Raw genomic sequence first — 26448 nt, forward strand, 5'->3', positions numbered from 1 at the left:
TGTGAGGAACATTTAGTGTTCAAGTTCGTTTCATAAAAGTGGTCCACACGTCTAGCATTTTTGTCTTTTTTAAGCCATTTCACGCAAGCTTCAAAATCCATCACACATCATCAACTCAACTCCTGTCCCACTATTGAATCCAAATCTTCTTTTTGTTTTTGGCTAAGAGTTACTATAGAAAGTAGTTAGCCCAAAATTGTAGCTTATTTAGTATTCCTTTACATGGTGCGGATGAAATTGACTTTATGAGGTTTTTTCTATGGTTATAAGGTTATATTTTTTAACTGAAAATCTGGATCACTGACGTATCACTGGAGTATTATCGTGTCATCAACAGAACCATCTGATCATATCCATCTCCACTAGGCAATAATGTCTATACACAAATTCAGAAGAAAATCTAATAAATATAAGAAACATCCTTTAAAAGAATCGAAACCAGAATCTAACAGTCCCTAAACCTTATCACAGTGTCAGTTAGAGGTGTACAAATCGTTTTTTTTAAAAAGCGGTCCGGTTTTTAACCGAACCGTTTTTTTATCCAAAACAAAAATCGTTTTTTTAATAAACGGTTTCGTTTATTAACCGGTTTTTCAAGCCCAAAACAGTAACCGGTCTAACCGGTTTGGTTTTTAACCGGTTTTTGCCAAAAAAAAAAAAAAGGTTTTTAACCGGTTTCAAAGATCAAGATCCGTAACCAAATACTGACCAGTGGTTCGATTCGGTCTTAAAACCGGTTAAAAAACCAATTTCATTTCTAAACCCGGTTTTTTTACACCTCTGGTGCCGCTAGCCTATTTTCCCCCTAAATTATTGTCTCTCTCTCTCCCCCCCCCCCCTCTTTTTTTTTTTTTTTTTTTTTTTTTTAACTAAATTAGTATAGAGGGAACCCTTTAAACCGGCCCCCTTTCAATTGCAAAAAATCGGCAGTGAAGAGTGAAACAAGAAACAGAGAAGAAATCTACTAGATGCCGATGGACTTCTTCACTCCCCTTCTCACCTCCTTCATTCCATCATGTAATTCTGTACGTGAGTTATGTTAACGATACTCAGTTTGGGTTTTTGGTCATCACTCGATCAAAAGATTCAATTTTTATTGTTTCCTTATTGTCTTTTTGATCTGGGTATTGCATTAAAATAGATTTGAATGTGTGTGTGTGTGTGATGATTTCTTAAAGATTAATAATGGGTTTTGTTTTTTAGGTGTATTTGTTACTGGGATTCTTGAGTTATTTGGGGATTTCTGGATCTGTTTTGCCTGGGAATGTTGTTGCTGGTGCGAGTTTAGCTGATGGAACTAGACTTCATTATCGTTGTAATGGTAAGTTTTTAGCAACAATTATTGCAGCTTTTAGAAGTAGAGTTTGGTTTTGGATCTATGTTATGTGCAGTTAACCCGTTGAGAAAGTGTTGTGTATTACTGAAAACGAACCGAACGAATACGAACAAGATCTTGTTCGTGTTTGTTTGTTAAGAAATATAGGTGTTCACGAAATGTTCATGAACACTTACTGAACAACGAGAGTTTATGTTCGTGTTCGTTTACTAAGGAAATGAACTTGTTCGTGTTCGTTTGTGTTTGTTTGTTAATTTTTGGCAACGAAGGAAAATGAACGTTGATGAACACAAAGGAGCACAAACTAATGTTTATGAACACAAATGGAAACAAACAACACAAACAAGCGTTCAAGAACATAATATATAATGCACTGACACTTATTAAATATTATTTGTCGGAATTTTGAAGTATTTAAATAAAATATACGTTACCAAATGTTCACTAACATAAATGTACGAACGTGGTCTCTGTTCATGTTCGTTCATTTAAATAAATGAACGACTTTTTTTTTTGTTCGTGTTCGTTTGTTTAATTAATGAACGAACACAAACGAACTTCTGGCCGAACGGTTCATGAACTGTTCGCCAAACGTTTGGTTCGTTTTCAGCGGCTGCGCTTTTGGTAGCATTAGGCGCTTTTTTCAAAAGGCTCACATGAGGCGTGATTTCTTGCAAAAAATCGATCCTTAGGCGTGCGCCTCATGTTTTTTCTATATTTTTGTGCAGTTGGTTGTTGTACAACATGCTTTTCAGGTTGTACATGTATGTAATTTCCATAGTAAAACATATATAAAGCGTACTTGTATCTAAATATTTTGGTTAATGATGCTAGAAACCTATAGGAAGTATATAAAAAATTATATAAATTTTTGTGCCTCGGGTGTGAAAAGCGGTGTGCTTTTGCGCTTGGCGCTTCACACCTCGATTTTAGACCTTTTCGCTTTTGTGCGCTTCTCGATTTTTAAAACCAAGGACACTCCTAACTTTTACCTATGTTGTCAAGGGCAATCAAAAGAGCATAAGCTATGTTTTCTCATGTTGTTAGTAAACCATCCTTGTGAGCTAGATTGAGTGGGAAAAAAAAACTATGATTATTATACGACGGATAACGGATTACCCTTGGCAACGAAAGTGAAAGTTAGGAGTGTCGTTGACTCATTGGTCAAACTGTCAGTATCGAATATTATCGGCCAATGGGTCATAGTTTGGATTATTAAAATACAACTTGCCTCGTTTTAGCGAGAGCTATTCTGTTTGTGAACATTGAAACTGTCAACTGTTTTGTGGAAGGAAGAATATTATTGGTATAACGGTTTTATTTAAACTATTGGATTATACTTTGATTTTTGAAGTTGAATGATGTAATCAAAATCAAAGTTCTATCACAAAAGCTCATATGGGTATTGCCTGATTGAGTGCATTTATGCTTAAAAGTACCCAATGTAGTTAGTTCTTATGTTTTTGGCAAAGATATGATACGGCACTGATTTTATCTATTTTTAAATTTTTTTTTTCAGGACTGATATCACTTCTTTTGCTGGTTGGACTGCTTTTGGTTGGAGCTTGGATGGATCTTGTGTCACTTACCGTATGTTCGACTGAAACTGGATAACAAATGTTTGTATAGACATTAAGCTATCCGAATGTGCTGCATGCTTTGTTTTTTAAAGAACTTCTGCATCCCCCCCCCCCCCCCCCCCTTGAAATGTTTACATACATTCCAAATATGCGCGACTTGGATGTATTATGTAGCAGTTAATTTTCTCATTTTAGTTGCATCGGAATGATATTATGCATTCACAATTATGTTTAACGTGTCCATTTTGCAGGCAATTTCAGACCGAGGGCTTGAGCTTTTATCTACGACTTTTATCTTCAGTGTTATTGTAAGTTCCAACAAGTAATATGCTTCAATATCTTTAGTTCTCCAGACTGCAGTGAGCGTCGTTTTCGACTATTTGTCATGATTAAATAAATGGCAGGTTACATTGTTACTTTATGTGGCTGGCTGTAAATCTAAAGACCGGAGTGCATCTTTGAAGCCTCACGTCACTGGAAACATAATTGATGACTTGTATTTTCTCTTCTTATTTTTATTTATTTATTTATTTATTTATGAGATGAGATATATAGTTCACTAATTTTTGAAAAAAAAACAGGTGGTTTGGGATACAGCTAAATCCTAACTTCTTGGGCGTTGACCTCAAGTATGTAAATCTCTTACCTTTGACTTTATTTACCAGCTCGGTTTTCTTTGTAAACATACTATAAAACCTTTTATGAAGTTTCAACTCGGACTTTTGTCAAGCCTTTCCTAAATACACGAACCATGGTTCTACTAATTTATATGATTTAGTGTTTACGATATTGCTGAAGTATATCGTATTGCGGTCTTACGGTTTAGTATTTATGACTTCTAACACTTTTCTTGCGTAGATTTTTCTTCGTGAGAGCTGGAATGATGGGATGGCTTCTTATCAATCTTTCCGTGCTTGCAAAATCTATCCAAGATGCTAACTTGAGCCGATCAATGATCCTCTACCAGCTGTTTTGTGTGGTAATTAGTTGTCATTATCATTGTTATGATTCGGGTTGTGCTTTATCCAGTGGCGGACCTACCCTTTGGCCAGGGTGGGCGGCCGCACCCCTTGAAAAAAAAATTAGTGTATATTTTAGGCAAAAAATCCGACCTCACCCCTTGAAATTATGGTTGAACACCTCATCCGCACCCCCAGCAAATAATTTTTGGGTCCGCCACTGGCTTTATCTCTAACGTGTCAAATGTATATAATCTGATGCGAAAATGAGACTCGTTAAATGGGTAGAAAGTTGCTAAAAATGCATAAATGCTCTTCATTTACTCATTCAAGAAGTTAGTTTATTGCTGTAATAATGTCGTTTTTGTAACTATTTTAACATATTATTTATTTATAAGAAGCTATTTCAGGTCTACTCAACCAATACTAAAAAATTACTTAAATTTGTCACAATCTCATCTTGACCTTTTTGATCACTTTTGCTGTTTACCATGTCAGATCTACATTATGGATTACTTCTTCTACGAGGAATACATGACATCTACGTAAGTTGACTTTTTTTGTTGAAACTACTTCATCGAGTTAGTTATTTTTGTCACATGATGCATGATTATTATTTGTTTTACTCCTTTTGTTCGAAAATAAATGTCCACAAAGAAACAAACATGAAGTTCAGACAGTCTTTGGAATTATTTCTTTTGTCACGAAGTTGACAATCTATCAAGAGAATTTCCAAATGCAAAAGTTGGATTTTCGGAGTGGAAGTTGAAAATATCTCTCTATAATTATATACTTCACCTATGTATATATAGGGTGAGGATCATTTCAGAACCCTAAATATTTACAGAACTTGCAGAACTCCTAATAAACAATCTTTTTATTTATATATTTTTATTTTAGGATAATTTTATCATTTATTATATGTAGTTTTATCATTACATACATCATAAGAGTAATTTTATTATTTTTTATATGAATTTTTCTAATTATATATATATAGGGTTAGGTTAATGTACAATAGCTCTTATCGTACAATATGTACGCGATCATCTCAGCCGTTCGATCTGGTGCGAATTCACTTTTGAACATGTGATTTGTGCTAAAAAACCAACATGCGAAATTGCTACAAAAAAACCAACATGCGATTTCATAAAAAAAAACCGACATGCGATTTCCAACATGCTTTTTTATAACGTGCGATTTCACAATAATGTACGTATTATACGTTAAGGGACATTGTATTTTACACTTTCACTATATATATATAGGATTAGGTTCAAGAGTGAACACTAGTGTAGCTTGCGAACTGAGTGAACTAATCCTGGCCATACACGTGTGTAGATCAATGGCCAGGATTTGATGTTGAAATACACTAGTGTATTTTATGATTTGATGATGAGATCCTGGCCATACACACGTGTAGATCAATGACCAGCATTTGTTCACTCAGTTCGCAAATACACTAGTGTTCACTCTAGAACCCCACCCTATTATATATATATATATATATATATATATATATATATATATATATATATATATATATAGTGTTTAAATTACTGAATAGTGAACACATCTTAAAATGCATGTTTTAAAATATTTATTGAATTGATCTTGTATTTCTTAATGCTTGGTGCATATGTCATAGACTCATAATTCTTTTGATCTTGTTTAAATTACTCGACACATCTTTGGAGTGTTTAAATTATATATTTGCTTGATTTCCTTACTACATTTATTATTCTCCTAATTCTTAAATTACATATATATTTTTAGATGGGATATAATTGCAGAGAGATTAGGGTTCATGCTAGTATTTGGAGATTTGGTGTGGATTCCCTTCACATTTAGCATTCAGGTAGCTATATCATTTACATATCATTGCAATACTTTAAAGAGTTTGGTTTGACCCTGAAAGTCAAAGTATATCTAATATACATCTTTTTTTATTTATACTTTGTAATTAGGGCTGGTGGCTTTTGAGTAACAATGTGGACTTACCAACAGCCGCAATCGTTGCAAATTGCTTTGTATTTCTGATAGGGTAATTAATATGTTTTACAATATGAAATTTGACTTTGACCCAATTCTCCGTATTCATATGCTTAACGTTTCAACTTGATTTCTACTTATCGTAGGTATCTTGTCTTTAGAGGTGCTAACAAGCAAAAACATGATTTTAAGAAAAATCCCAAAGCCCTAATTTGGGGTCAACCACCGAAAGTTATCGCAGGAAAATTACTTGTTTCTGGTTATTGGTATGTTATATTTTTCTTTCTAATATTTTTTTCTTTTAGTTTTTAATATGCATAATAATAATGTTTTTTTTTTCCTTTATGTATGAAGGGGTATAGCAAGGCACTGTAATTACCTTGGCGATTTGTTACTGGCACTATCCTTCAGCTTACCATGCGGAATAAGGTAATTTTTTTTTCTAAATTTCACGCAACTATTGATTTTTTTTTTAAATTGTATAATTTCCTAAACTTTTGAAGAACTAGTGGGATTCCCCGCGCTACACCGTGGGAATTCGGTCATTATCGGTTTTGGTTCACTACGGCACCGGCACTTGTTATTGCAACCGGAAAGAGAAAACCTAAAATATAAAGTCGTGATATGCCTAAAATGATATCGATACATTTGTCAAAAACCATAAAAACAAATATTTGTACCGATATTGTTTGGCTGTAATCTGTTTGGTTCGTTGTGTTATTGGCACAACTCCGTTTTCAAAAAAAAATTACCGGATTGTCGAGGAAAAAAATTAAACACAGTTGTATTCAATTTTTTTTTTAAGTTAACGAACGCAAGCTCTTACTAAAATCAAACTAAATTACATAAATGGATTAAAAGCGTATATTATTAGTTATATAGGGAGTGAAAATAAAAAAAAAATTAAAAAATTTCAAAATAAAGCAAGCAAAGTGAACCACTATTCACAAAAGTTGCAAACTGTATTAGATATATAATATATAATATATAATATATAATATATAATATATAATATATAATATAAATATATAAATATAAATATAAATATAAATATATAAATATAAATATAATATATAATATATAATATATAATATATAATATAATATAATATATAATATATAATATATAATATATAATATATAATATATAATATATAATATATAATATATAATATATAATATATAATATATAATATAATATATAATATATAATATATAATATATAATATATAATATATAATATATAATATATAATATATAATATATAATATATAATATATAATATATAATATATAATATATAATATATTAATATATAATATATAATATATAATATATAATATATTAATATATAATATATAATATATAATATATAATATATAATATATAATATATAATATATGATATATAATATATAATATATGGTATATAATGTATGATATATAATATATAATATATAATATATAATATATAATATATAATATATAATATATAATATATAATATATAATATAATATATAATATATAATATATAATATATAATATATAATATATAATATATAATATATAATATATAATATATAATATATAATATATAATATATAATATATTAATATATAATATATAATATATAATATATAATATATAATATATTAATATAATATATTAATATATAATATATGATATATGATATATGATATATGATATATGATATATGATATATGATATATGATATATGATATATGATATATGATATATGATATATGATATATGATATATGATATAATATATAATATATAATATATAATATATAATATATAATATATAATATATAATATAATATATAATATATAATATATGGGTATGGTTATTGTAAAAAAGACCAAAAGTGTGAGAAAGGTAAGAAAGAATCTCAGCCATTAGATCTAAATTAATTGAAAAGGGTAAACAAGTAATTTTATCATTAATTCAATTAATTAAAAACTTCCCATAACCGCCACCTTAATTATAGGAAGTATATAACACCATTCAGCAAGTATATAACACCATTCAGTAAGTATATAACACCATTCAGCAAGTATATAACACCATTCAGCAAGTATATAACACCATTCAACATTCAGCAAGTATATAACACCATTCAGTAAGTATATAACACCATTCAGCAAGTATATAACATCATTCAGTAAGTATATAACACCATTCAGCAAGTATATAACACCATTCAGCAAGTATATAACACCATTCAGCAAGTATATAACACCATTCATTGACTAAACATCTGATCGAAACATATTTTTTTCTCTATATAAGTATAGCAATATGGTACTTATACTAAAGACAAAAAAACGCTCGTTATTATGGTATAATTTTTTTTTTAAAAAAAGTTACGTATAAAAAGTTATTGACATTTAAAAAAGATGGGGGAAGTTACATGTGCATTACCTAATTTCTAGTGGGTTTAAAAGACTATATTGCCCCTAGATATTTCAAATCAGTCCAAACTAATAAAAATATTTTACAATTTGGTCCCTATTGATCTCAACCATTAGATCAAAAGATCTAATGGCTGAGATTCTTTCTTATCTTTCTCACACTTTAAACCTTTTTTACAGGATCCTCTACCTATAATATATAATATATAATATATAATATATAATATAATATATAATATATAATATATAATATATAATATATAATATAATATATAATATATAATATATAATATATAATATATAATATATAATATATAATATAATATAATATATAATATATAATATATAATATATAATATATAATATAATATATAATATATAATATGAGTAGGAGTTGGGTGGAAAGTCTATTTTTCCTAGAAAGTCTAGGAAGGAATAGGAATTGGACATGTGTCATTGAGGGATTTTAAATAGAAGGGCTATCAGGTAATTTCACATTTTAATTTTATTTTTGGAATGTATCTTCATTAACTAAAATTCCATGATTTTCGGAATTTTTATTATTTTCGAATTCAAATCTGGAAGTCAATGTGTTCATTAACTAAAATTCCATGTCACATTACATCGCATATTCCATTGTTCAGAAGATTACTGGAATTTATCAGCATGTTCTTGGTGCTGTGTTTTAACAGTTTACAGGGCTAAAGTCAATTTTTTTTATAGATCCCACAATATAAAGATGGTAAAACACAGTGTATGAATCTGATTGCTGTTAAAACACAACAGTATGAATCTGAATGCTAAAACACAACTGTATGAATCTGATTGCTGTTAAAACACAACTGTATGAATCTGAATGCTAAAACACAAGTGTATGAATCTGCTTGCTGTTAAAACACAACTGTGTGAATCTGTTTGCTGTTAAAACACAACTGTATGAATCTGAATGCTAAAACACAACTGTATGAATCTGCTTGCTGTTAAAACACATTTGTATGAATCTGGATGCTAAAACACAACTGTATGAATCTGAATGCTAAAACACAACTGTATGAATCTGCTTGCTGTTAAAACACATCTGTATGAATCTGAATGCTAAAACACAACTGTATGAATCTGCTTGCTGTTAAAACACATCTGTATGAATCTGTTTGCTGTTAAAACACAACTGTATAAATCTGTTTGCTGTTAAAACACATCTGTATGAATCTGAATGCTAAAACACAACTGTATGAATCTGCTTGCTGTTAAAACACGTCTGTATGAATCTGGATGCTAAACCACAACTGTATGAATCTGTTTGCTGCTAAAACACAACTGTATTAATTTGCTTGCTGTTAAAACACATCGTCAAGAAAACGGAGATGATAAGAACAATATTTGAATGGTGATGATGAACTCGGAGATGGTGCAGATGGAGAAGTGTTTTAATTTGATCCGGTGCTCTCCATCGTTTCTAAAGTTATCTTCTTCCATGATTGTAGTTATTTTTGGTAGGGATTGGGGTTTCCAAGATGGGTTTGGAGAGAGAGAGAGGGAAAATCGCTTGAATTTAGGAACTGGGCAGTTATCTAATTGATTTAAAACACGGTAATTGACAAAATTGCCCCTACTCATTTAAAACAATCAATTAATTAAACTCAAATATTACAAGATTGCCATTGATTTAATCTCAACCCTTAAACACACCAATCGAATGGACCAGATCGCTTCCTAGACTTTCTAGGAAAAACACACTTTCCGTGCGAACCCTACTCTATATAATATATAATATATAATATATAATATATAATATATAATATATAATATATAATATATAATATATAATATATAATATATAATATATAATATATAATATATAATATATAATATATAATATATAATATATTAATATATTAATATATAATATATAATATATAATATATGATATATAATATATGGTATATAATGTATGATATATGATATAATTAGAGTGAATTGCCTGGATGGTCCCTATGGTTTTCCAGTTTTTCACCTTTAGTCCCAACTTTCTGAAATTACATGTTTGTTCCCTGTGGTTTGATCGATTGTTACTCGGGTAGTCCCTGACTGGATGGGTGTTAGTCTTTTCAGTTAAGTTTATATAAATTGACAAAAATACCCTTACTATTATAAAATAATAATTAATAATATATATTAAAGAATAAAATAATATAACCTGAATTATATGGGACCCATCATATAAAAAATAACAATTAAATCTAGACCTTCATCTTCATTCAAAAACCGTACCTGTGAATCGAAGGAGGTGGAAGGGTGTCGCGAAAGGAGGTTCCAACGGTGGAAGGAGGCTGTGACGGAGGAAGGGTGGTGCGAGGGTGGAAGGGTGGCGCCGAAGGAGGAACTGTGATTCGAGGGGAGGCCTCCAACGGTGCGACGGTGGAAGGGTGTCACCAGTTGCAAGTTATGGCAACTGTTGGAGTCGCCGGAAATCCGTTAATCAATGTAGATGAAAATCTTGTTTAATGTCAGCCGATTTGTAAAACCATGTTTAATGTCATTCTTTGATATGAATAAATTCAAAAAATGAAAATCTTGAATTAAAAAACTTACCCCGTTTTGGAGTTTGTCCCCAATAGCAGTGGTGGCACCAAGAAGCATCAAGTCTTTTTTCAGTTTCTTCGGTTGCTTCATCAATCAATTCATTTACAAATCAGTTACTGGTGGTTGGTCAAGCCTTAAAACACTAATTACCCAATTAGACAAACCACTAAATCATACCCAAAGTAAATTGGACGAAGGCGGTGGGTGGTGCTTTTCTTCGGAGAAGAACAGAGGATGACGGGATGGGGTCTTGGGGAAGGGAAAGTGTAATTAAATATACTTATTTTTATTTTTAAATATAAGGGTTATTTTTGTCATTTTACACAGATTTAACCAGATAAACTAACACCCATCCAGTCAGGGGACTACCCAAGTAACAATCGATCAAACCACAGGGAACAAACATGTAATTTTAAAAAGTTAGGGACTAAAGGTGAAAAACTGACAAACCACAGGGACTATCCGGGCAATTTACTCATATAATTATGATATTACACTAATTCATATAACATCATAAAGTAAATAAAAATTTATTTTTATGCTCATTTTCTGAAAGGATGCTAAGTTTTGAAAAGTTTCAAACGCACTATGTTTTGACTTTTGACTATGAAAGTCAACAAACAACTAATCATTTTAATATGAACGATATGATTGCAGCTCTCCGGTTCCATATTTTTATCCGACATATCTTCTGATTCTGCTGATATGGCGCGAGAGAAGAGACGAAGCTCGATGTGCAGAGAAATATAAAGACGTTTGGGTGAAATACCGGCAGGCTGTCCCATGGAGGATTCTGCCATACGTTTACTAATTGTATGTTGTTTGTTATTTAGTTTTGGGATATTAGAATTAAGGTGTGCAGCCATTTTCATTTTCATTTTCATTTGATTAAAACTAGCAGTGTTCTTGCAGCCTGCAGGAGGAAAAACTGTGGGCTAACTGTTATGCAACAATATTATTTAAGAGTTATAAATGATTGTTAGATGGCTTGTATTACGCCTGAACAAGGTTTAAAAGAACGGAAACGAGTTTCGAGGCGTTTTTCCTTCGCCTCAACGAGGCGTAAGCCTAGAGACGAACCGGGGCGTAAGCCTGTGGCGGAAGTAAAAAATAAATATAAAAATTATATATCTTATAAAAGTAATAATGCTAACTAAATTCATCATCAAAATCATAAAAAACACACATAAAAAAGACATAAATTGCTTGAAATTGACACAAAAAGTCGAAAACATAAAAAACAAATATCAAAACCCCCCCTTGAGGCACATCCTTTTTAGCGCCTCAGATGCGCACATACAATATAAGCCCCCTGAGGCGCGCCTTAGAATCGTTTTCAAAGTGTTTCGCCTTGAGGCGCATGCCTCAACCGTTTTTTAAACCATGGGTGTGAAACTTGGGTTAATATTTCTTTAAAAGTTAATATTCACTATGTTGTCAAAGGCTAGCGCCTTGTAGGCGAGGCCTAGGCATCTCGAACACACGCAAGATGATGTTCTTCATAAGGCGAATGTGAGGTGAGCACCTTGGTCCAATCTGGCGACAAAACGGGCCTCAACCTGCCAGAACGACACAAAAACCGGCTTGAATTGGACTATAGCTGGTTGAACCGGCGTTATGGCTTGTTGTGCGGACTGGAGAAGAGAAATTGAAGAAGATGAATCCTCTACTTTGACCTTTCTGTTGAACGCCTTTTAATTTTACTTTGAAAGCTGCAGCCAGTCCTTTATCTAAGTTATAGGTTAATAACTATAGGTTAAGTTATTCTACAAGAACTCCTAACTGTAAGAAGTGTAAGAAGGATTTATAGAGTGATAAGTGTCCAATAACCTAAAAGCTAAACCCACTACACCACCACCCAAAAACCTAAACCCCACCACCACCCAAAAATCTTGTTGAGTGCATCCTTGGTGATCTCTCTTATACTCGCATAACAGTTTTCGTTGTTGATTGGTCATTGTTGATTTTTGAATACCTTTTAGTTTAGAAGCCATAGTTGATGTGATTTTAAAATTTATCATTAGACATTCTATAGTGATTAATCTAGATCTATGTACATTGAACTTGACAAGTTCATTAATATGTGAATGTACACGAGAATTTTGAAGATCCTTGTTTCTGTTTTATTTAAATAGGTAAAGTGAACGAACATGAAAATTTTGAAGATCGATTAATTAATTTGAGAGTTGCTCACCAATATAAGCCAACTCTTTAAAGTTTAAATTAATAACTAGGTTATAACCCCGTCTATTACACGGGGTTGAATAAATAAATTTTATATACTAAATAATAAAACAATATATCTTTAAAAACCTTATTTATTGTACAGGTTGAATAAATATAATTTTATATATTAAATAATAAAAAGTTATATCTATAAGAACCATATTGTACGGGTTGAATAAATGTAATTTTATATACCAAATAAAAAAGTTATATCTTTAAAACCACGTATATTACACGAATTGAATAAATGTAATATTGTTTACCGAATAATAAAATAATACATATTTAAAAAACCTCATTTATTACACGGGTTGAATAAATGTAATTTTATATACCAAATAATAATAAAAAAATTACATCTTTAAAAATATATGCATTACACGGTTTGAATAAATGTAATTTTCTATACTAAATAATAAAAAATATATATTCTTAAAATAACCACGTGTATTGTACGAATTGAATAAATCTAATTTTATTTATCAAATAATAAAAAGTTATATTTTAAAAAACCTCTTGTATTACATGGGTCGAGTAAATGTAATTTTGTATAATGAAAATAAAAATATTTAATATATTAATACAAAGTTTGGTTTTCATGATAAAAATAAATTATTCTGTTGTTGCAAAATTTGTTAACGAAATCTCAATAAATTTAACCAGTTATTTAAAACTCCGTAAATGTATCCCTAAAATGGTTTCTTTTATTATATAGTATAGATAGATTAAGTTTTTTTATATTAATATCTCATACTTTAATATATTGCTAGACATAATTAAGGTTTAAATTGTTTTAGTTCTAATTAAGTTAGACTGAATCAAAAGTGGGCTAAGCCCATTTCATGTATTAAGATTAGTATGCGGACCCATTTGATAGTTCAATATTTTTTAATAAGAAATTAAACTAATAAGTAATATTTAGTTAGAGGGTTATCTATAATACAAAATAGTAAATTAAATAATATTTAGTAGAAGGGTTATCTATAATAAATTAGAAGAGATTAAACTAAAATAATAATTATCTATAAGAGATGGTGCTTGAATACGTGACTTATGTCTCTTTTTCCATTTATAAAAAGTAAGATAAATCTACGCTCCTCGGTTTATAGGAAGTGAATGAGAGGGTATGGGGTTCCGGGTCTTTTTTCAGTCAAAATTGACTAAGAGGCAATCCCCTTTTTCTGTGATAATGTGAAAGGACTCAATTCCTTCTTTCTTTCCCAGCGAAATGTAGCAGGAACAACCTTCCCGCAGTCGCATTAAGAAGATTTTTTTCTTGAAACTCTTTACTCCTTCATCCGTAGCAAGTACTCATTTCTATTTAGTTGATGACAAATGTCCTTAAAGTGGTTTCTTTTATTATATATTGTATAGATTTAAGTCAAAGATATAAGTGATTCAAAAAAATAAAACCATTTCAGTGAATCGATTTGGGCTTTGATTATAATTGTCCACTAAAGTTAGCTCTATTCCTTTCCTATACAAAGCCCAATTTCCTTTTTATTTATACGAAGTTATGCTTTAAATTTCATTCAATCCATTTTTCTTCTCAATATTTTTCTTAGAGAATGTCTTACATAAATGGATAAAGGTTTTTACATATTCATGATCCATTGTCTTCTCAATGCGTAATTTACTTTCATGGTTGTGTTAGTAGTTCAATATTTTTAATAAAAAATTAAACTAATAATATTTAGTTTGAGGGTTATCTATAATACAAAATATTAAATTAAATAATATTTAGTAGAAGAGTTATCTATAATTAATTAGAAGAAATTAAATTAAAATAATAATTATCTATAAGAGATGGCCTAATATGATGACAACTGTCACTAAGTGGTTTCTTTTATTATATAGTATAGACTAGGTTATAACCCCGTGTATTACACGGGTTGAATAAATAAATTTGATATACTAAATAATAAAATAATTTAGTGAGTCGAAGATTTATTTCCCCTCTTATTTCACCCTCTTTCAGATTATATACCTATGGAGACACGTAGTTGAATCAATGAAATATTAAATAGTTAGTAATAAGAAGAGAAAATAAAAGAAATAGTTAAGAAATGAAATATTAAAGTATATAAAGTATACTTGTTCTCTCTAAATACTGATTTAACCAGGTTTATAATCCAGGTTCAAACTCTAGATATATAATAAAACTAATTAAGTTATATCTTCATCAAATAAAAAAAATATATATATTTCAAACTTTGTTGTTTTACATTATTTTCAAAGGTTATTTTAATAACTTATTATAAAAAAAAACACAAATTAACCTTATTAGTTATTACTAAGGATGTTCACAATTCGATTTAAAACCGTGAAACCGATCAAAATGGTCATCGGTTTCATTTCACGGTCGGGTTTGATATTAACTTTCGATTTATGTATTAAGTTTACTAATATATTACTTTCGGATTCAAATTTAAAATTTTAATTAAAAAAGTTAATAATATCTTATTACAAAAACCGTATGTAGTTACTAAGTATATTTATTTTATTCAACCCGTGTAATACACAGGGTTCTAACCTAGTTTTAATATTATAAATGAGAAGTATGCATTAAATTTAAAATAAATAATAATTATCTATACTTAAGTAAAAGAGAATAAACAAAATAATATTTAGTAGGAGGGATTAATTAGAAGAGATTAAACTAAATAATATGTAGTATGAGAGTTATCTAATTAATTAGAAGAGATTAAATTAATAGTAATTATCCATAAGATATTAAACTAAATAATATTTAATAGGATGATTATCTATAATTAATTGTTAATTAATTAAATTAAAAGAGATTAAACAAAAATAATAATAATTATCTATAAGAAGAGAAGTGCTAATATGATGACAAGTGTCCCTAATATGTTTCTTTTATTATATAGTATAGAGTATAGATTTTATTAATTTTGAAGTACGGCCCAGTCCTATTGGGCTTACAGGCCCAGTTAAACGGGCTTCAACTTTAACCTTTCCCAACGGTCTTACACTCACCCAAGACACAGTGAAATCCTCAACGATAAATACATACATCAAGAACCAACCAGCTATAGCTCTAAATCTCAATACATACCTGACGACTTCCCAATCTCGTCACCAAATTCACCATTTTCAATTCCACCACCTGCAATCGGTTATTCATCTTCCAATCTTCATATTCTCCGTTATCAGATCTATACATATGTAATTACATCTTAATACCTAGGGTTAGGGTTTCCGATTTTCGTAATTACATCCAGTAGCTAGCCTTAGGGTTTCCGATTTGTTCATATTTCAATTCAATTCTTCTGTTGTAACTAACAATCACTATGTATGTAAATTGTCAATTGTATACACATATTATACATGTATATGTATGATTTCGTAATCTAGAGATGATGAATAGTAACAGTAATAGTAATAGTAATAATTCTCGAGGTAGATCGTTCGATCATCGATCGGCTCGAAACGGAAACCCTAGCTTGATGAAGAAACCGAGATTAGTAACCGAAGAGCCTGCGGTTAATGTTATTCGCAGTGGCGGATATAATCTGAGTGGAGAGAATAGGTCTGTGGTTGTTCAGAGGCAGGCGGTAGGGTTTCGGCCTCCGGTGGTAGGGGATGGAGATGGTTATCAGCCGCAGTCGTTGTCGCAAATTAAGCAGCAGCAGCATCAGGAGCTTGTGAGTCAGTATAGGACTGCTTTGGCTGAGCTTACGTTCAATTCGAAACCGATTATTACGAATTTGACGATTATTGCTGGAGAGAATTTGCAGGCTGCTAAAGCTGTTGCTGCCACTATCTGCAATAATATTGTTGAGGTGATGAATTTTAGAGTTTTAGTTACTATAGTCTATTGTTGTATTCGATGAAATATTATTGTTGAGGTAATGATTTTGGTTACTATTGTTGTACAGATTTAGGTGTTTTGTTGTGTATCTGCTTGAGAACTACCGATGAAATGTTTTAACTTTTAAATTGATTATCTGTTGAATTTTTGTATTCGCGTTGTGTTCTGTGCATTTGAATGACCCGTTTGTAGTAAACTTTGCTACTTAGTTTGACTGAATTGATACTTTTGGCTGAACCGGTCTAATAAGGTGAATGAAACAGCATTTGTTATCTTTATTGATCAAGAGTTGCGTATGCGCTCGAAGATGTTTTATTGATTTATAAAGTTGTAGAGGATATTAGAATTGGTGCAAGTATGGATCAAGATTTATTATCTTTATTTTTCAAGAGTTGTGTATACACGCGAAGTTGTTTTGACTGATTCATAATGCTATTGAGGCAATGATTTTTTAGGTTCCGAGTGATCAAAAGTTACCTTCACTGTATCTTCTCGACAGTATCGTGAAAAACATTGGGCGGGATTACATTAAACACTTTTCCACCAAACTCCCCGAGGTAAGATCTTAAATCATGCAATATTTTTACGTGACTATCAACGAATTATATTGATATCTTTATATTTTTGTCGTATAGGTTTTCTGCAAGGCGTACAGACAGGTTGATTCTACAGTACATTCCGGTATGCGGCATCTTTTCGGGACTTGGAAAGGAGTATTTCCTCCTCAAACGCTTCAATCGATAGAGAAAGAACTCGGTTTTCAATCAGCCGGGAATGGGTCAACCTCAGGGCTGACCACATCTAGACCCGACTCACAGCCTCAACGTCCTCCTGCGCGTAGTATTCATGTAAATCCGAAGTATTTGGAAGCTAGACAGAAACTCCAACATCCAACAAGGGTAAGCACACAAAAAATCTGCGTTTTTAGTCATTACGTTCCGTTTTAATATTAATATCTCAAACTCTCATGAAGGCAAAAGATACAGCAGGTGACATAACTCGAAACTTGATTAGTAATTCACCTGAAGATACTGGCAGACAAGACCGTATGGCTGTTAATACCAATCTTCAGAGATCGCGTGCTGATCCACGGCTTAAATTCAATGTAATAGTTTTCTTAAAGATAGTAAAATTGTCGATTGCGTTTTTTCAGCATTGTTATAATTTACAACTTTTGCGGAATATTCAACAGGCACAACGAGAGGCGGAGAGCGATCTAACTCATGAGAACAGCGGTGCATCGTATAATAATTTCGATTTTGGTTCCGATTTATCAAGCGAAAGAGTTGCAGAGCATGGTACGGAGACAATATCCAGGCTGGCAAGAAATTCTTTCGACGTAAAGCATGGATTGCACAATTATTCGGCCTCGAGATCCGCAATTCCCGATGTGAAACTACAGTCTATGAATAAAGGAACCGGTGAAATCAGTAGAAACTGGAAGAACTCAGACGAAGAGGAGTACATGTGGGACGATGTGAGTTCGGTTGCAACGAAGCCCACTTCGTCTAATAGCTCAAAGAGAGACCCGCGGTTGTATTTTGACCCGGAAAGACCGGTAACGAAAACCGCAACACCATCTGGTCAACAACCGCCACGTCAGCGTCCTAGGGTACCGTATGATTTAGCTGATCAAGATATAATAGAATCAGATGATAAAGCACCTCGATTTCGAGGTCAAAAGAACACAGGGATTCCTATTTCTAGTCAATCTCATCAGAATTCTTTCCAAATAAAACCTCCGATTTCACAAGCGAGTAACTCTCAAAAATCGAAGATTCAAAATTTACGCCCGCCTTCACCTCAATTACCGATAAAGCATGATCCGTTCCTGCCGCCTTATCAACCCGAACCTGTATCGGATCCTGTTTCGACAACTAGTACCTCATTGGGCCCACTGGCCCACCCGACAAATGCCAGTAGCTTGTTAGCTGCTGTTAGCAGCATATTTGGTAACAAACCAATTTCGTCAACAGTGAGTTCAACTGTCGGTAATACTGCGTCAACTGCGTCAAATAACGTGTCAAGTCTTTTAAGTACGTTAGTCGCCAAAGGCTTAATTTCCGCATCAGATGATAATTCTAAGAACCAGAGCCCGAGTGATGATAAGATTAAGATTCCCCCAATTGTATCATCTTCGTTGATATCTACGTCGTCTACTAGCAGTGATCTATCTCCATCCGATCCTGTATCTAAAACTACCACCAATGAAGAAATCAAGTGTCCTATCGGTTTCGAATTTAGGGCTGATGTCATCAGGGAGTTTCATCCTGGTGTGATTAATGACCTTATCGACGATCTTCCGCATCAATGCAGCATATGTGGTCTAAGATTTAAACTTCAAGAACGGTTTGATAAACATATGGAATGGCATACATTGAGAAATTCCGATGCTGACTCATCAAGAAAGTGGTTCTTTAACCGTGAGGATTGGGTTAATGGGTCGAGTAATGAGGGCGCGTTGGAGGTTGATGGTGAGACAATGGTTAATGCAGACGAAAGCCAAGTTGTATGCGTGTTGTGTGGCGAAGTGTTTGATGATTTTTACAGTTTAGAAAGGAGTAAATGGATGTTTAAAGGAGCTGCGTATCTCGACATTACCAATGGTAAAGTTGGAAATGCGAAGAATGGTGTTATTGTGCATGTAAATTGTGTGTCGGATCATTCGTTGACTGATCTGGGCCTGGTCGATGATGTCAAAATGGTAAGTGGTCTTAAAATTCTTTGGAGTAAAATGCCATTTCATCCCAGTGGTTTGGCCAGTGTTACGATTTTCGTCCAAAGGTTTGTTTTTTCACACGTGGATTCAAAAGATTTAAAATCATACCATTTTCCCCAGCTCGTTAACATCTTCCTTTTTTCCCGTTAAGTCAGGTATTTTTGTCTTTTTTTGTTAATTTGAAGGGCAATTCGGTCTTTTGAATACCTGTACATTATGCTAAATGCTTGTACATTAAGTGAAAAAGACCGAATTGCCCTTTTAAGTTAATGGAGAAAAATGGATGGAGTTGATGAACTGGATGAAAATGGCAAGATTTCTAACCTTTTGGATACAGATGTGGAAAAACAAACCTTTGGGCGAAAGTCGCAAAACTGGCCAAACCTCAGGAACGAAATTGGCATTTTACTCAATTCTTTGACTCTGCAACATAATATTTGTTGGACTTGTAACATCAGAAAGATTGATTTTGAATTGTTTTTACAGGAAAAAGGTGTATGCTGATGATTTGGTGGGGCCCGTGAGTTATCTGACATTTGGGTAACGGGCTCTCGTGATTACCAAAAACGGGTGTATGCTGATGTTTTAGAGTGGTTGAAGCTGATAGAGAAAAACTGGGTTCATTTTTCAATTTGGTCAAACGCCAATGTGCGAAGGCTGCTGACGATCCTTGTTTTTGTATGTTTTAAAATCTAGTGCTTTTTGGTCGACTCTTAATTAGAAGAAAAATGACATGGCAACGTTTTTGACTTCGCTATAATATTAATTATACAACTATGGATGTCTTTGGTACCTTGGAACTGTGGATGTTGGTTTGCGTTTTTTTAGGAACTAGAGTTCTGAGTATTCGTTGACCCGATCAACCTAATTTTCTTTGACCTTAAAATTGTCGTCGTTGGACTACTACTTGGTCGAATTACGCATATGTTTTGAGATCTATGCAAGTTTAAAAAGTTATAAAACAGAAGTCAAATACAAACTTATATAGCCACATTATGATAATATATACACACAACTAATAGAAAATTACTATTTGTTTATACCCATAATAACAATCTTTTGAAAAAAATCAAACGCATAATAACCTTTTTTGAGTGCCTTGCTATCTTTTTTAGAAATAGTTTTTTTTTTTTTTTTTTTTTTTTTTTTTTCTAATAAATAGTGGGTTATTACAACGAGTATAAAAGCCAAATACCATTGATTAGGAGGTATAATTTTATATAACAAAAGAACAGACAGGAGAGAAACAAAGAGAAAAGGGGAGAGGAGAATTTGGAGGGAAAAAAGTCTGAAAAAGATCTTTTTGACTCTCCATTTCTCTCATATCATCATCATCATCATCATCATTATTCATTACAGATTGAATGATATACATACACCCTTCATGCTTCATTGATCAACACCCCTCAATTTTCACCCTCTCTGATATAATTAAATTGTCCCTCGAATCGAATGACAATTTCGTCAATTTTGTGGGTTAGGTATGTTTGCATAATCTCTCGGTATGAGGTTATGTTTTATGATTTTGAATTGGTTATGTTATGCATTTTTCGGATTTATTTATGCAATTTCAAGATTTCTTATTTTCATTTCGGAAAATAATGGGGTTTTATTTTCTTCTGTTACATGATCATGCTGGTCTTTAAATTGAATCTATTTTCCCTTTCATGATATATTGGGTGTTGTTTAAATGAAAATTTACGCTATTATACGATTAAAACGGAATAATTTAAAGTCGCTAAAATTGAAGTAAAAACGTCAACACAACAAAGGGCTCCAAATGATGAATTTGGGTCGGACAGGTGGGGCGGATCCCCTATGTCAGCTTGTCACATGATCTGGCTATTGACACGTTTTTGTCTGTTACTTATGGGCCCTGTAACTCAATACAACGAAAGTTATGTCCGCTTTAAGTTAGAAATCATATCATCTTTCTATAGTTATATGAATATTCAGTTTTAATGAACTTGGGTTTGAACTTTTAATTTCTATAGTAAATTGTTTTATATTTAAGTAATTTTTTTTTTCAAATCAGAATTAAAGATTTGGTTACTTTAAATCATGGGAAATTGCTGTGTTACCCCTGCTAAGAGGAAGGAGAAGAACAAGAAAAGAAGAAAAAACTACAAACCGAGTTCTTTCTTCGCTAACTTTACAACCCTTACATCTCCAAACAGTGCGGAAAGTTTCTTTGTATTACAACATCCTACGGGCCACGATATCAAACAGGGCTACAGTCTTGGTAAAGAGCTCGGTAGGGGCGAATTTGGAATAACCTACTTGTGTACAGATTTAAAAACAGGTGAAAATTTCGGCTGCAAATCAATATCAAAAAGGAAACTTAGAACCGCAGTGGATATCGAGGATGTGAGAAGAGAAGTTGAGATTATGAAACATTTGCCAAAACATCCGAATATTGTGACGTTAAGAGACACTTATGAAGATGATAATGCGGTTCATATCGTGATGGAGTTATGTGAAGGCGGAGAACTGTTTGATCGGATTGTCGCTAGAGGACATTACACCGAACGCGCTGCTGCTTCTATCATGAGGACCATTGTGGAAATTGTGCAGGTCTGCTTGTTTTATTTTAATTATAGTTTTTAGCGTTTTATTATCAGTGTTTAGTTGGATATAGCCGTCTGCAAAGTGCAAACGAACCGAACGTTCAGTAAACAGTTTGTGAATCGTTTCGTTTAATATATAATATATGAATAAACACGAATAAGGAATTTCGTTCGTTCAGTTAAATGAACGGACATGAATAGAGGTCGCGTTCGTTTATTATTTATGTTCGTGAACGTTTGGTAACATTTTCGTTTATGTTTATGTTCGTTCGGGTTCGATAGTTCATTAGTGTTTTTAATTTTTGTAAAATATTTAAATACTTTAAAATTCCAACTTATAAATATTATGTCAATCAAGATTATGTCAACGTATGTTTATATTTTAGGTGGATCTATGTAATGTTTGTGATGAAAGATGCCGATTTTATTCAATCTTTAATACATGTTTGTTTGTGTTCGTTTTTGTTTATAAACGCTTGTTTTCGTTGGTTTGTGTTCATGAACATTCGTTTGTGTCTGTTACCTAAAATTAAAAAACGAACACGTTCAATTTTCTTAATGAACGAACACGAATAGAAAATCTTGTTAGTGTTCGAATTTGAATTAGGTAAATTTTTACACTTCCTTTTGTTGATTTTAGTTTTTGTTGGATCACAGATGTGTCACAGTCATGGTGTTATGCATCGGGATCTCAAACCGGAAAATTTTCTTTTCGGAAACAAGAAGGAAACGGCTCCTCTGAAGGCCATTGATTTCGGGCTTTCGGTTTTCTTTCAACCGGGTATATAACCATGTCCTACAGACTGTGTTAAATGGTATTGGATTTATTATATAAAATCTACAAAATTTACATATAAATTCGGTTTATACAGGGCAGATCTTTAGCGAGATAGTGGGAAGTCCTTATTACATGGCTCCGGAAGTTCTAAAACGCAACTATGGCTCCGAGGTTGACGTATGGAGTGCGGGAGTTATTCTCTACATTTTGATTTGTGGCGTTCCGCCGTTTTGGGCAGGTATGTTTCTCCTTTTTTAATCGTTCTCGACGATTTTACTTTCTTAAGGAGTGTTCGGATTTAAAATGTATTTTTTTTTCTATAGAAACTGAACAAGGAGTCGCACAAGCAATCATTCGCTCGGTTATAAATTTCAAAAGAGACCCATGGCCCAAAGTTTCCGATAACGTGAAGGATCTTGTTAAGAAAATGCTTGAACCCGACCCAAAGTCCCGGCTTACAGCTCAACAAGTTCTTGGTAATGTAACATTGTATAGGTACTGTTTTGTTTGAAAGCACGTTACTTGAATAACGGGCCGGCTAATTTACTTGCGTATTGCAATCGCAGAACACCCGTGGTTGAACTCAAAGAAGGCTCCAAATGTTCCATTGGGTGATATTGTTAAGTCGAGGCTTAAACAGTTCTCGGTGATGAACAAGCTAAAGAAACAAGCGTTGAGGGTATGATTTATAATCCATTTATCGTTCCGTCATTCTACAGGATTATTTTATGACGTTATTAGTATAATAACAAATCATTAAGTTTTGTTACTAATAAGAACTTATATAAGTTTTTTTTGTAAATTTTTTTTTCATTCAAATATATTCATAAAAATGATATATGTAATCAGTCAGTAGACTAGGCTACTCTTTTGTTAAATTGTAGTGGCTAGGGGTGCAAACGAGCCGAGCTGAGCCCGAGCTCGATAAACTTATGAGAGCTCGAGCTCTATGTTTTCAAAGCTAGAGCTCGGCCAAGGCTCGGCTCGTTTATTATCTGTTAATTAATATATTAAATAAAAATAATACAAAATAATAGACTCGGTTAGGCTCATAAGCTCGATAAGTGAAGCTCGGGCTCGGGATCGTTTACTAAACAAGCTTATTTTTAGGTTTGGGCTCAACTCGTAAACAAGTTTAATAAGCTCGGCTCGGCTCGTTTATTAGACAACTTAAAATAAGCGGTAAATGTTATTAAATATAAATAAAAACTAATGTTACACTAAGGCTCAACGAGCTTGACGAGCTTCACATGCCAGACTCAAGCTCAATAAATAAACGAGCTTTATTTTAGGCTAAAGCTCGGCTCAAGCTCGATAAGGCTCCGCTCATTTTGAGCTTTTTTCTCAAGCTGCTCGACTCGTTTGCACCCGTAGTAGTAGCCAACTTTCTTTTAGGTGTCATATTCAGAAATACAGAGTGTTACTCGAATGTTGGATACAAATTTTTTCTTACCACTGTCACGAGAGACTGGTGCGTGTAACATAGGCCCGTCCCTAGTTAACTTATCAACGGTGCTATACACAGGTGGTGGCTGAACATTTATCAGTAGAGGAAGTGGCTGGAATAAGGCAAGATTTCCATATGATAGATACAAACAACAACGGAAAGATTAATCTTGACGAACTGAGAATCGGTTTACAAAAGCTCGGTCATCAAGTAAACGACGCAGATCTTCAAAATTTGATGGAATCTGTAAGTATCATCTTTGTTCACATCTGTTAAACAAAGACAGTTTATAATAGCAACCGGAATCATGATTTTGTAGGCTGATGTTGATAGAGACGGGACCCTGGATTGCGGGGAGTTTGTTGCGGTCACTCTGCATCTTAAAAGAATGGCGAACGATGAACATCTACACAAAGCGTTTGAGTTCTTTGATAACAACAGAACTGGTTATATAGAGGTAGAAGAGCTCTGTCAAGTGTTAAGCGATGAAGGCGAGATCATCAACGATGAAGTAATCAATGCGATTATGCATGATGTCGATATGGATAAGGTTCGTCTTTTGAAATTCCCACATTGCATTACATGTTTTATGGTTTCTAACCTTGTTTTTAATTTTACTAGGATGGGCGTATCAGTTATGAGGAATTCGTCATAATGATGAAGACGGGCACAGATTGGCGAAAAGCATCAAGGCAATATTCCCGAGAAAGATTTAACGATCTTAGTATGAAGTTGATGAAGGATGGTTCGTTACAGTTGGCGGGCGAGGGCCGTTAAATAAGTTCAAACTTTTACTTTACACAGACAAAAGATGAATGTAAAATTAGATGGAAATGTACTATTTGTGTAGTAGGATAGAGGGGGTGGGGGTGGTTCATCTTTTTGTAGAATTAGGATGGAGTTGTAAAGGTGCAGCTTGCTATGAAGAGCTTGAAGGTGCTAGTCATGAGGTCTTATTGTAAAGTCTTTGGCTGTATTTTGGATTTCATGAAGCTAATTATTGGATATTGTAGGCTATGTTGTCAAAGGCGGCACACTCAAGGCGCAAAGGCCTCGCCCAGAGCCTATGCGCAAGGCGCAAAAAAGCGAGGGCTTTTTTAAGTAAGGCGTCATAATAAAAAAATAATATATATATATATATATATATATATATATATAGGCATAAAATTAATAGTATTACCCTATTTAAACAAATGTAATAGAAAAAAATCATAATATCTTTTGAAAATATATATAATAATATCAATAATAATTAATACTTCTAAATATATCACTATTTGTAACAAACTAAAACAATTTAAAGATATTTAATTGGGCCATCTGTCTATTTTATGAAATAGTTTAGTTATTTAAACTAAAGACTGGCCCAACCCAGTCTACAATCAACAAAATGCAGTCAGTCTGTTTTATCAAATTAGGTTTTCTGTCAAAAAAAAAGCAGCCGACACCAGTCCACCACGTCGCTGATGGTGACCATGATCTAGAGTGTAAATCAGGTTCTCCTCTCCCCTTTAAGAAGTTGCTAAACAAGGTTCCTCTCCATCTACCCTCTATATTGTTCCATTTCAGGCTGTTTTTTTTTTGTTTTAGGGTGGATTGCTGCGTCTGCGCCTAGCTCTAGGCGAGCGCCTGAGTGCATTTTTTTTTTGAAAAAAGACACAGATCTGTGCCTAGCCCTCGCTGCGCCTGAGCGCCTAGCTCGCTTTTGACAACACAGGTTGTAGGTAACATAAAAAGCAATGGATGGATGTTATCAGTGGCGAAACTTGAGATTTCCGACCGAGGTGGTGGAAGTCAGCGGACCTAAAAATGTCTATAAAACTGGGGGTCGAAAACGTATATACCCAAAAAATTCTATACGATAAGTACATACTCTCCACTACTGAGCGAAAAGTCCGGGGGACGGCCGCTCCCTCCCGTCCCTTAAAAGCTTCGCCATGGTCGTTATAGATCAATATTGTATGAGATAAATTTGTTGACTCCTTTCTTTTTGTTT

At 32.8% G+C, this 26448-nt stretch overlaps 3 protein-coding genes across 4 annotated transcripts; all 3 read left to right on the forward strand.

Moving 5' to 3' along the window:
• The first annotated feature begins 839 nt into the window (after window positions 1-839).
• Window positions 840-11890, forward strand: LOC110924754 (delta(14)-sterol reductase). The gene is made up of 13 exons (XM_022168748.2): window positions 840-1025; window positions 1204-1321; window positions 2856-2926; window positions 3168-3224; window positions 3321-3412; window positions 3498-3545; window positions 3775-3895; window positions 4374-4420; window positions 5652-5733; window positions 5843-5919; window positions 6014-6133; window positions 6222-6296; window positions 11541-11890. Exons 1-13 carry the CDS (start codon window positions 969-971, stop codon window positions 11692-11694), a joined length of 1119 nt encoding a protein of 372 aa, XP_022024440.1. The 5' UTR covers window positions 840-968; the 3' UTR covers window positions 11695-11890.
• Window positions 11891-16151: 4261 nt separating this feature from the next.
• LOC110924744 (polyadenylation and cleavage factor homolog 4) lies at window positions 16152-20460 on the forward strand. 2 transcript variants are annotated; one of them, XM_022168742.2, is made up of 7 exons: window positions 16152-16912; window positions 17397-17413; window positions 17453-17498; window positions 17577-17840; window positions 17915-18046; window positions 18134-19645; window positions 20147-20460. In XM_022168742.2, exons 1-7 carry the CDS (start codon window positions 16487-16489, stop codon window positions 20162-20164), a joined length of 2415 nt encoding a protein of 804 aa, XP_022024434.1. In that variant the 5' UTR covers window positions 16152-16486; the 3' UTR covers window positions 20165-20460. The 2 variants fall into 2 exon arrangements, with proteins under 2 accessions (XP_022024434.1, XP_022024430.1); XM_022168738.2 differs by having other exon boundaries at window positions 17397-17498.
• Window positions 20461-20855: 395 nt separating this feature from the next.
• LOC110924735 (calcium-dependent protein kinase 7) lies at window positions 20856-25463 on the forward strand. Its single transcript, XM_022168729.2, has 9 exons — window positions 20856-21141; window positions 21696-22234; window positions 22885-23008; window positions 23100-23243; window positions 23329-23481; window positions 23572-23684; window positions 24531-24698; window positions 24772-25002; window positions 25074-25463. The coding sequence occupies exons 2-9, from the start codon at window positions 21722-21724 to the stop codon at window positions 25227-25229; spliced, it is 1602 nt and encodes a 533-aa protein (XP_022024421.1). The 5' UTR covers window positions 20856-21141; window positions 21696-21721; the 3' UTR covers window positions 25230-25463.
• The last annotated feature ends 985 nt before the right edge of the window (window positions 25464-26448 follow it).

Source organism: Helianthus annuus, chromosome 2, assembly GCF_002127325.2.
Source record: "Helianthus annuus cultivar XRQ/B chromosome 2, HanXRQr2.0-SUNRISE, whole genome shotgun sequence".
Taxonomy (NCBI): domain Eukaryota; kingdom Viridiplantae; phylum Streptophyta; class Magnoliopsida; order Asterales; family Asteraceae; genus Helianthus; species Helianthus annuus.